The following is a 12241-nucleotide window of genomic DNA, read 5'->3' on the forward strand; positions in this document are numbered from 1 at the left end:
AAGTGTGTTAAGGTGTTCGACTCGTAATCCGACGGTCGCGGGTTCGAATCCCGGTCGCACCAAACATGCTCGCCCCTTCAGCCGTGGGAGCGTTATAATGTTACGGTCAATCCCACTATTCGTTGGTAAAAGAGTAGCCCAAGAGTTGGCGGTTGGTGGTGATGACTAGCTGCCTTCCCTCTAAATTAGGGACTGCTAGCGCAGATAGCCCTCGAGTAGCTTTGCGCGAAATTCAAAATACAAACAAACAAAAACAAACCACCGCCATGTTAGTCCTGCTTTATTAACTCGTTTCTTTCTTACAAGCAACACTAGTGAGCTGTGAATTTTACAAAACTTGCATTTCTGCATTGAAAATAGCGAATGAAGTAGTACGTTAGGCCTTAATTCGTATTTTACTCACCTTTTGATGAAGAAAATAAATTAACAACTAAATATTTTACCAGTTAGTTTGTTGTATAATAATTAATAATTAATTATGACAGCATGTGTCATGTTATGGTAACATCTAAAATATTTTAGCTCATCAGTAGTGAATTAAGCATAATGACGTAGGTAATTATAATAATTATTGTAGTGCAAACTGAAGAGTTGTAATTACTGTTAAAAAAATTAACGAAAAACGACGTGTTACTCCGCAGTATAATAAAGGACGTGAATAATCCTAATGATTTATATCTATAAATAAATAAATACTGATATTTTCTAAAAAAATAAATAAGTGCTTCCACACGAATGGCTAGGTGCTTAAGGCACTCGACTCGTAATCTGAGGGTCGCGGGTTCGAATCCCAGTCACACCAAACATGCTCACCCTTTCAGTCGTGGGGGCGTTATAATATGACAGTTAATCCCACTATTCGTTGGTAAAAAGAGTAGCTCAAGAGTTGGCGGTGAGTGGTGATGATTAGTTGCCTTCCCTCTAGTCTTACACTGCTAAATTAGGTACGGCTAGTGCAGATAGCCTTCGAGTAGCTTTGCGCGAAATTCAAAACAAAAAATGCTCCACAGAAAATATTTTACCTGAGCCAACGTTTCGTCATTACGGCTATACCGGAAAAGGCAAGTTGCTTTGATCAAACCTTAATAGCGAAATGTTGGCTTAAACAAAACCAGTTATGTGTTCTGAAGTCTTTTAACAATAGTTCTTGGTGATGACACTGCGAAACCCGCTTTGCTTCGAGAAAAAAAAAACAAAAAAAAACGCTTAGATTAATTCTGTGATGTCATTGTTGTAAATGAAGTAACGTGTTAAAAAACATTTCGGGTAACCTGATAGACTGAAACTGTTCCACATTCATTATTTTCTCCATTATGTTTTTAATTAGGTGATAAAAGATCCTAACAACTCCATTAAGTGTACAGAATCTAAAACTAAAGTGGGAATAAGACGTTGACTGGAACCACAATCTCTACATACGTTAATATCTTCTCTCAGATCATCATTAGCAGACACGAGGTGGATATTGAACAACGTCTCTCATACGTCATCAGAAAATTGATTTGTGTTTGTGCATGTTCGCTTTCCCTGTGTGTGTGTATGTATATGTTCTTCATACACAAGAAAACACTGTTTCCAAATCTCTTCCTAATCCACATACCACTCTGAATTGGGGGATAGCGAGAGAAATCTATCACGTTGAAGGTATGATCCATTAGATCTTGTCAAGATAAATCACTTGTTTGGGTAGAAATTACTTGGTGAGACAGAGAAATGATGAAACAACAGAATACGTTATCGGGTGGTTTATTTATTGGTAAGGGATATTAGTAATCACGTGCCAACATATTTATAAGTTATTGATTTGTAATTTATCAAGAATAAAAGTGCAATCGGAAATAGAACGTGATTTATGGTATTTTGCTAATTTCTACAACGAATAAACGAACAACTACTGATAACTATTTTTAATCATTACATTGTTTAATTATATAAATTAATATTCAAAAACGTACATTAATTTAGTGTAAAAATGTATTGCTAAAGGTTGCTGTTGAAAATAAAAAGTTTTTATATATATTTCAACCATGGTTTGCTTGTTTTGAATTTCTCGCAAAGCTATACGAGTGCTATCTGAGCTAGGCGTCCACAAATTAACAATGAAAAATTAAAGGAAAAGCAGCTAGTCATCACCACCCACTGCCTACTCTTTTATCAACGAATAGTGGGATTGAATATATCATTATAACGTCCCCATGGAAGATAAGGTGAGCATGTTCGGTGAGACGAGGACTTGAACCCGAAAGTTCAACCACAGTAAATATATCAAACGTTTTATAAGGGGTAAACATTTTATTAAAGCAACAACATGCATAATGAAGCAATTGTGTACTTCTTCCAAGTAGTTAAAACATGTGATTCTGAATACGGAATTTGTTTCTTACTTTCAAATGTTGAAATTCTATCGTGATAATCTTAAGAATCACCCTTTTCCATTAGTCATCGGCTGGGCGTTAACGTATTCCGGTCCGATGACACAAGATTCGCGTCCCGTTAGAGCAAACAAAAAGGAAAAAGAAAAGAGCTCTATACTCTGAGGACGTGGATGCATTATAAGTGTGACAGATAAAATCGGTCATATTAGTGTAATCTAAGAACTGACGGTGAGTGCTGTTCATAAACCAGCTTCTTCCATTTAGTTCAAAATTATGGACGATTACATGCAGATAGCCCTTATGCAGCTTTGCGCGAAGATTATAAGCTTTGTTTGTTTGTTTGTAATTAATCACAAAGCTACGTAATGGGCTATTTATGCTCTGCCCACTACGGATATCGAAACCCAGTTTATAACGGTGTGAGTCCGCAGAGGTGCCGTTGTGCCACTGAGGAACAACTTATAAGCAATAATAGTCACAGTTAGAGAAATGACCTTTAGCAATCCCCTCCCTGGGCAACAGCATATTCTGTATACAAAATACAGAGGAGAGAATTACAAATAAGAATACATCTTTCCGTTTATCGGGCCTATTAATAAATAATTTGCTAGTTTCATCCAGAAAAGTTAAGAGAAAGTTAATGAGCTGCTCTAGTAATAAGGTTGTAATTGAAATTGTGGAAAAAGTATTATACCAGCAATAATTGGGTTACCCTTTTTATCAACGAGTAGTGGGATTGACCGTATTTTTATAACGCCCCCACGGCTGAAATGGCTAACATGTTTAGTGTGACGGGGATTCAAATCCGCGACCCTCAGATTAGGAGTTGGTCCATGAAGAGGCACTAAAAACATCATAACAGTACAGTAAACAGGAACTATTTATACGAGAAGATAGGTGATCGTACTTTGAATGAAACTTGATACCATTTGAAAATTTCTCATAAATAAACCCTGTAGCTTAGACGTTCAGATAACTTCTCTCCGGGGTTCAGCCCTCGTAAATATAGATCTTCCTTGTCTTATCATATTTCTTTGGGAAGCCTTTACGTTTAAGAGGTTCCTCTTACATGATTTGCATCATGTAATCCTCTGAAAATGTATTTTGGTGACTGTACGTATCTGGTTCATTAAAAGGAAATGGATTAACTCAGAAAGAATATATTATCCGAACAAGAATAACAAACAAAGACATCCAACAGTGTAATAAAAATTTATATTTGAGAATTCTGTGGTGTTAATTTAGAGCAAAGGCACTTCGACTGTAAACCTGCTAATATTCATTTCAGAATAGCAATAATCGCTATGCTGCTTTTTACATATTGGATCCAGCTACTCCTTTATATTAGGGTTTAATCTAGTCATTTTTCTTAAATAAGGATTATTTAAAGCCTTTTAAGTCGTGGCCTGGTCTAACTTCTAGTGAACTGTAACACACGTGAAGTTGTCTTTAATATAGAGGGATACTGAAGAAAAGGCAAGTTTCAGTTCATGTCAAAGTTATCATTAAAAATTACCTTTGTCGTATAGAATGTTAAGTGTTTTAATATTCTTGTGTTACGGACTAAGAGTTTTACAAACACTGAACTATTCTTGTTACAAACTACTTCACTACAGAATATCTTAACGTAAAGTCACAACAATCATTGACTGTTTTACAAACAGTGAACTCTTCTTGTTACAAACTACTTCACTACAGAATATGTTAACGTAAAGTCACAACAATCATTGACTGTTTTACAAACAGTGAACTCTTCTTGTTACAAACTACTTCACTACAGAATATCTTAACGTAAAGTCACAACAATCATTGACTGTTTTACAAACAGTGAACTCTTCTTGTTACAAACTACTTCACTACAGAATATCTTAACGTAAAGTCACAACAATCATTGACTGTTTTACAAACAGTGAACTCTTCTTGTTACAAACTACTTCACTACAGAATATGTTAACGTAAAGTCACAACAATCATTGACTGTTTTACAAACAGTGAACTCTTCTTGTTACAAACTACTTCACTACAGAATATGTTAACGTAAAGTCACAACAATCATTGACTGTTTTACAAACAGTGAACTCTTCTTGTTACAAACTACTTCACTACAGAATATGTTAACGTAAAGTCACAACAATCATTGACTGTTTTACAAACAGTGAACTCTTCTTGTTACAAACTACTTCACTACAGAATATGTTAACGTAAAGTCACAACAATCATTGACTGTTTTACAAACAGTGAACTCTTCTTGTTACAAACTACTTCACTACAGAATATGTTAACGTAAAGTCACAACAATCATTGACTGTTTTACAAACAGTGAACTCTTCTTGTTACAAACTACTTCACTACAGAATATCTTAACGTAAAGTCACAACAATCATTGACTGTTTTACAAACAGTGAACTCTTCTTATTACAAACTACTTCACTACAGAATATGTTAACGTAAAGTCACAACAATCATTGACTGTTTTACAAACAGTGAACTCTTCTTGTTACAAACTACTTCACTACAGAATATGTTAACGTAAAGTCACAACAATCATTGACTGTTTTACAAACAGTGAACTCTTCTTGTTACAAACTACTTCACTACAGAATATGTTAACGTAAAGTCACAACAATCATTGACTGTTTTACAAACAGTGAACTCTTCTTATTACAAACTACTTCACTACAGAATATGTTAACGTAAAGTCACAACAATCATTGACTGTTTTACAAACAGTGAACTCTTCTTGTTACAAACTACTTCACTACAGAATATGTTAACGTAAAGTCACAACAATCATTGACTGTTTTACAAACAGTGAACTCTTCTTGTTACAAACTACTTCACTACAGAATATGTTAACGTAAAGTCACAACAATCATTGACTGTTTTACAAACAGTGAACTCTTCTTGTTACAAACTACTTCACTACAGACGTAAAGTCACAACAATCATTGACTGTTTTACAAACAGTGAACTCTTCTTGTTACAAACTACTTTACAAACTACTTCACTACAAACAGAATATCTTAACGTAAAGTCACAACAATCATTGACTGTTTTACAAACAGTGAACTCTTCTTGTTACAAACTACTTCACTACAGAATATCTTAACGTAAAGTCACAACAATCATTGACTGTTTTACAAACAGTGAACTCTTCTTGTTACAAACTACTTCACTACAGAATATGTTAACGTAAAGTCACAACAATCATTGACTGTTTTACAAACAGTGAACTCTTCTTGTTACAAACTACTTCACTACAGAATATGTTAACGTAAAGTCACAACAATCATTGACTGTTTTACAAACAGTGAACTCTTCTTGTTACAAACTACTTCACTACAGAATATGTTAACGTAAAGTCACAACAATCATTGACTGTTTTACAAACAGTGAACTCTTCTTGTTACAAACTACTTCACTACAGAATATGTTAACGTAAAGTCACACTATGATACAGTTATCCTTTCGGAATCTTCGTGTAGAGTTACATACTCGTCCTTTCAGCCGCGGGGCCATTATAACGTTATGATCGATCCTACTACTTGTTGGTAAATAAGTAGCCTAAGAGCTGGCGCTGGGCGGTGACTAGATAGATACCTTCCTTCCAGTTTTTCACTGCTAAATTAGGGATGGCTGAGCCAAACCATACACAAAGATTGTCAGCGCAGAGCCATACATAATTTCGAAATAAAGAACCTACCGCCAACTCTTGAGCTACTCTTGTCTAAACGAATAATGGGATTTGACCATCAGTCTTAAGGATCTAAAGTATCAAAGTACGGAACATGTTTTTGCATCAACGGAACGCGAACTACGAATACTCGTATTCCCAAGTCCGGGCATTTTAGCTATTTGACCATGCCAATGGTAATTATTGCGTCATAAAATACAATACCAACAATCACCAGTGACAAGTAGAATCTCCCATTCTCAGCAGTATAGATAAACACTGAGATTACTTCTTATACAAATATTATCAACCTATTACACGCATCCAAGTAGTGGCAATCGGGAGTTTGTTTGTTTGTTTGTTTGTTTGTTTGAAATTCGCACAAAGCTACTCGAGGACTATCTGTGCTAGCCGTCCCTAATTTAGCAGTGTAAGACTAGAGGGAAGGCAGCTAGTCATCACCACCCACCGCCAACTCTTGGCCTACTCTTTTACAAACGAATAGTGGGATTGACCGTCACATTATAACGGCCCCACGGCTGAAAGGCGAGCATGTTTGGCGCGACGGGGATGCGAACCCGCGATCCTCAGATTACGAGTCGCACGCCTTAACACGCTTGGCCATGCCGGGCCACAATCGAGAGACAGTTTCCTCTGGTACGTAGTAGTGTCCTGTCTCTTTGGGGGTAGGGAAGCACAATTAACTTTGATAAAATCTCCAAACCACCTTTATTGCCCAATTATTCATGTGAGGTGGTGTTTGATACGAACTTTGAAATGTACTAGTTTTCACAGAAGTCTCACGATTTCTGGTGGGGACTAGTATAAAAACACCATAAAACTCTGGTAGATACAGTTTTGCCATTTAAAATAAGTAATAATAAAAACGTTCCCCGCCAATACAGCGGTAAATCTACAGATATACAACGCTAAAATCCGAGGTTCGATTCCCTTCGGTGGACTCGGCAGATAGCCCAATGTGCCTTTGCTATAAGAAAACACACACACACAATAATAAAACATTCGAAATTTGTGACGTTTTAAGACTTTTTACTTAAAGGAGCAAAAAAGGTAGAAAAAATTAACACTTTCATGTCTGTGAAAGTCAATGAGGAAGCTTTTACGAAGCAGAGCTCTTCAGTGGGGGTCTGCTCCCCACCGGCAATCATGTGACACGCTCCTTATTTAACATTCAATGATTTATATATAATGGTTACAATAACAGTTTGAATTGCCTGTTTGTTTCTTTTTTAATTTCGCGCAAAGCTACACGAGTGCTCTCTGCGCTGTTTGAGTAGTAACTATGAAATATTATGGCTTGTAAATTAAACATTACAAACTGTTTAATGAATATAATATATTAATAATAATGCTACTGCTTGTTTATGTGTTATGAAAACACTTAGTGCGCTTGCTATAAATACAATTTGGTTTTAAGAGCACGTGAATACAAACCGACACCGACTTTCAAGCATAAAGTAAAAAGTTGTCACTAATCACATTTACATGTATTTTCTAAGTGCTAAGTTATGCAATGGGCTCTCAGCACTCTTCTCCACTGCAGAGAATCGAATCCCGGATTTTTACTTTCTAAGTCAGTAAACGTAGTTCTGGCCCCCATAAGGCATAAAATCATTCGTCGCTAATTTAAAAAACAGCCCCTGTTTTCCAACCCGAAAAATATGTCCAGCAAAAAAAGTAAAAATAAAATAAAATGAAAGGAACTTAAATATATTACTACAGTTGTAAATATATTACTACAGTTGTAAATATGTTATTGTAAACAAACTTCATCTCTAGAAAATAGTTTTAAAAGAAGATTTTCAGAAATCTCATCAAACAGGTTTGTTTTTAGGAGTTGTGATGAACTTAAGAAATTAAATATCTGTCTTTGTAACAGATTTTGAACGATATTTTAATCTGTTTTTATTCACATGATTTAATTTATGCAATAAAGTATTATAATTTTGTAGAATTATGATATAAAGACTAAAAACTGAGAGATAAATTAAAGAACGTTTATTAAAAAGCTGAATGTTTCGTAGCTAGTCAAACTTCTTATCAGCTGTTTTTTTTTTTCCTCAGGAGTAATGGCATGATTACGTATAATTTAAGAGATGCAGATAGTCTTATCTATAGTAGCGTTTAACTTAGCTAATGTAGAAAAAAGAAGATGTTTTATGGGCGATAACATTGATAGAAACTCTGACTAGTTTTATGATGATGATGGCGAAGTTCCCCGAGGAGTAAAAGTTGATTCATGGATAAGTGCTTTAAACTACAGCTAACCTCTTACATGTGTTAATTTAGGAAACCCTGAGGCCTAAGTTACAACAATGGGAGAGAGCTCATCCTATCAAGTGCGACTGGTGGTACTGGGAGGGACAGGAGTTGGTAAATCTTCCATCATCAAGAGGTTTCTGTTTAACACATTTACTGAGAAACATACCCCTACCGTGGAGGACATGCACTACAGAGAATTCGACCTGGGTACCACGACTCTGAAGGTGGACTTTTTGGACACTGCCGGCGACATGCAGTTTCCAGCCATGCGTCGACTCTCAATAACCAATGCGCAGGCCTTCCTTCTGGTGTACACCATAGACAGCAAGACATCATTCGAAACTCTGAAGAAGTGTTTTGAAGAGATTCGGGAACAGCGAACGGACTTCCAAGGAGTTCCCATAATTGTAGCTGGAAACAAGCTGGACTTGGCTAGCGAACGGCGCGAACTGCTCAAGGAAGACGTAGCCGAATGGGTTTTCTGTGAATTACCCCGACTTAGGTTAAAATTCATGGAATGTTCTGCAAAAGATAACGTCAACATGAAGGAGCTTTTCCGATCCTTCCTTATTCTGGCTAGAATACCATTTCCATCTGAATCTTCAAGCTTGCACCGGCGGTCCAGTGCACACGCATCTAGTGGAAAAGCAAAAGGTCCAGAGGAAGGGCATCAAAAAAGCGAACCACGAAGCCGCAGTTTAATTCGTCGTGTAAGCAAGAAAGTACAAAAAATGAGAGAAAATGTTCACAGTGACAATGAGACGAATGACTGTATAGTATCTTGAAACTATTACACTCACTTGTTAACTCTGTATCTCTGTTAAGATATTGTGTTATTTAGTTGACTTTATTAGCCGAGCCCAACTTAAGGATCACCCTGACGCGCCGCCCCCTACTGACGGGAATAACTGAATGTGTGTGTGCTTTGCTGATATTTCAATGTTGCTACGTAATGTGTAAAATAGGATGAAGAAACAACATTCATATCAGATACTGCTCACGCCATAACCAAATCACATAACTTACTTAAAATGTCACGTCATTGTAGTGAAGAACAGTTTTGTTAATAATTTTGAATAAGTCACGTTTTTTGTTTTGGCAACGTAGTTATATCGTTTTTCTAATGGCATGCGTTTTGTATAAAAGTCTTGATAGATGACTGCCAAGTATTAACAAATGCTACAAAACACAGGATTAACACTCGAACAACTGAGTATTAGTAGTTGGTTACAAAACACAGGATTAACACTCGAACAACTGAGTATTAGTAGTTGGTTACAAAACACAGGATTAACACTCGAACAACTGAGTATTAGTAGTTGGTTACAAAACACAGGATTAACACTCAAATAACTGAGTATTAGTAGTTGGTTACAAAACACAGGATTAACACTCGAACAACTGAGTATTAGTAGTTGGTTACAAAACACAGGATTAACACTCGAACAACTGAGTATTAGTAGTTGGTTACAAAACACAGGATTAACACTCGAACAACTGAGTATTAGTAGTTGGTTACAAAACACAGGATTAACACTCGAACAACTGAGTATTAGTAGTTGGTTACGAAACACAGGATTAACACTCGAACAACTGAGTATTAGTAGTTGGTTACAAAACACAGGATTAACACTCGAACAACTGAGTATTAGTAGTTGGTTACAAAACACAGGATTAACACTCGAACAACTGAGTATTAGTAGTTGGTTACAAAACACAGGATTAACACTCGAACAACTGAGTATTAGTAGTTGGTTACAAAACACAGGATTAACACTCGAACAACTGAGTATTAGTAGTTGGTTACAAAACACAGGATTAACACTCGAACAACTGAGTATTAGTAGTTGGTTACAAAACACAGGATTAACACTCGAACAACTGAGTATTAGTAGTTGGTTACAAAACACAGGATTAACACTCGAACAACTGAGTATTAGTAGTTGGTTACAAAACACAGGATTAACACTCGAACAACTGAGTATTAGTAGTTGGTTACAAAACACAGGATTAACACTCGAACAACTGAGTATTAGTAGTTGGTTACAAAACACAGGATTAACACTCGAACAACTGAGTATTAGTAGTTGGTTACAAAACACAGGATTAACACTCGAACAACTGAGTATTAGTAGTTGGTTACAAAACACAGGATTAACACTCGAACAACTGAGTATTAGTAGTTGGTTACAAAACACAGGATTAACACTCGAACAACTGAGTATTAGTAGTTGGTTACAAAACACAGGATTAACACTCGAACAACTGAGTATTAGTAGTTGGTTACAAAACACAGGATTAACACTCGAACAACTGAGTATTAGTAGTTGGTTACAAAACACAGGATTAACACTCGAACAACTGAGTATTAGTAGTTGGTTACAAAACACAGGATTAACACTCGAACAACTGAGTATTAGTAGTTGGTTACAAAACACAGGATTAACACTCGAACAACTGAGTATTAGTAGTTGGTTACAAAACACAGGATTAACACTCGAACAACTGAGTATTAGTAGTTGGTTACAAAACACAGGATTAACACTCGAACAACTGAGTATTAGTAGTTGGTTACAAAACACAGGATTAACACTCGAACAACTGAGTATTAGTAGTTGGTTACAAAACACAGGATTAACACTCGAACAACTGAGTATTAGTAGTTGGTTACAAAACACAGGATTAACACTCGAACAACTGAGTATTAGTAGTTGGTTACAAAACACAGGATTAACACTCGAACAACTGAGTATTAGTAGTTGGTTACAAAACACAGGATTAACACTCGAACAACTGAGTATTAGTAGTTGGTTACAAAACACAGGATTAACACTCGAACAACTGAGTATTAGTAGTTGGTTACAAAACACAGGATTAACACTCGAACAACTGAGTATTAGTAGTTGGTTACAAAACACAGGATTAACACTCGAACAACTGAGTATTAGTAGTTGGTTACAAAACACAGGATTAACACTCGAACAACTGAGTATTAGTAGTTGGTTACAAAACACAGGATTAACACTCGAACAACTGAGTATTAGTAGTTGGTTACAAAACACAGGATTAACACTCGAACAACTGAGTATTAGTAGTTGGTTACAAAACACAGGATTAACACTCGAACAACTGAGTATTAGTAGTTGGTTACAAAACACAGGATTAACACTCGAACAACTGAGTATTAGTAGTTGGTTACAAAACACAGGATTAACACTCGAACAACTGAGTATTAGTAGTTGGTTACAAAACACGGGATTAACACTCAAATAACTGAGTATTAGTAGTTGGTTACGAAACACAGGATTAACACTCGAACAACTGAGTATTAGTAGTTGGTTACAAAACACAGGATTAACACTCGAACAACTGAGTATTAGTAGTTGGTTACAAAACACAGGATTAACACTCGAACAACTGAGTATTAGTAGTTGGTTACAAAACACAGGATTAACACTCGAACAACTGAGTATTAGTAGTTGGTTACAAAACACAGGATTAACACTCGAACAACTGAGTATTAGTAGTTGGTTACAAAACACAGGATTAACACTCGAACAACTGAGTATTAGTAGTTGGTTACAAAACACAGGATTAACACTCGAACAACTGAGTATTAGTAGTTGGTTACAAAACACAGGATTAACACTCGAACAACTGAGTATTAGTAGTTGGTTACAAAACACAGGATTAACACTCGAACAACTGAGTATTAGTAGTTGGTTACAAAACACAGGATTAACACTCGAACAACTGAGTATTAGTAGTTGGTTACAAAACACAGGATTAACACTCGAACAACTGAGTATTACGAGTTGGTTATAAAACACAGGATTAACACTTGAACAACTGAGTATTATTGAACAACTGATTATCGAGAATTGATTAGATAATAGAAGGTTAACGCTTG

The 12241-nt window shown here is 36.0% G+C and overlaps 1 protein-coding gene across 1 annotated transcript in view; it reads left to right on the top strand.

Annotated features, from left to right (window-relative positions):
- The window catches only part of LOC143227049 (GTP-binding protein Di-Ras2-like), a 36316-nt gene extending 26353 nt beyond the window's left edge, over positions 1-9963 (top strand). The window contains exon 2 of the mRNA XM_076458595.1: positions 8359-9963. Within this exon, the coding sequence (XP_076314710.1) occupies positions 8385-9116 (732 nt within the window). The 5' untranslated portion in view covers positions 8359-8384 and the 3' untranslated portion in view covers positions 9117-9963. The remainder of the gene's footprint in view (positions 1-8358) is intronic.
- The last annotated feature ends 2278 nt before the right edge of the window (positions 9964-12241 follow it).

Source organism: Tachypleus tridentatus, chromosome 9, assembly GCF_004210375.1.
Source record: "Tachypleus tridentatus isolate NWPU-2018 chromosome 9, ASM421037v1, whole genome shotgun sequence".
In the NCBI taxonomy this organism is placed as follows: Eukaryota; Metazoa; Arthropoda; class Merostomata; order Xiphosura; family Limulidae; genus Tachypleus; species Tachypleus tridentatus.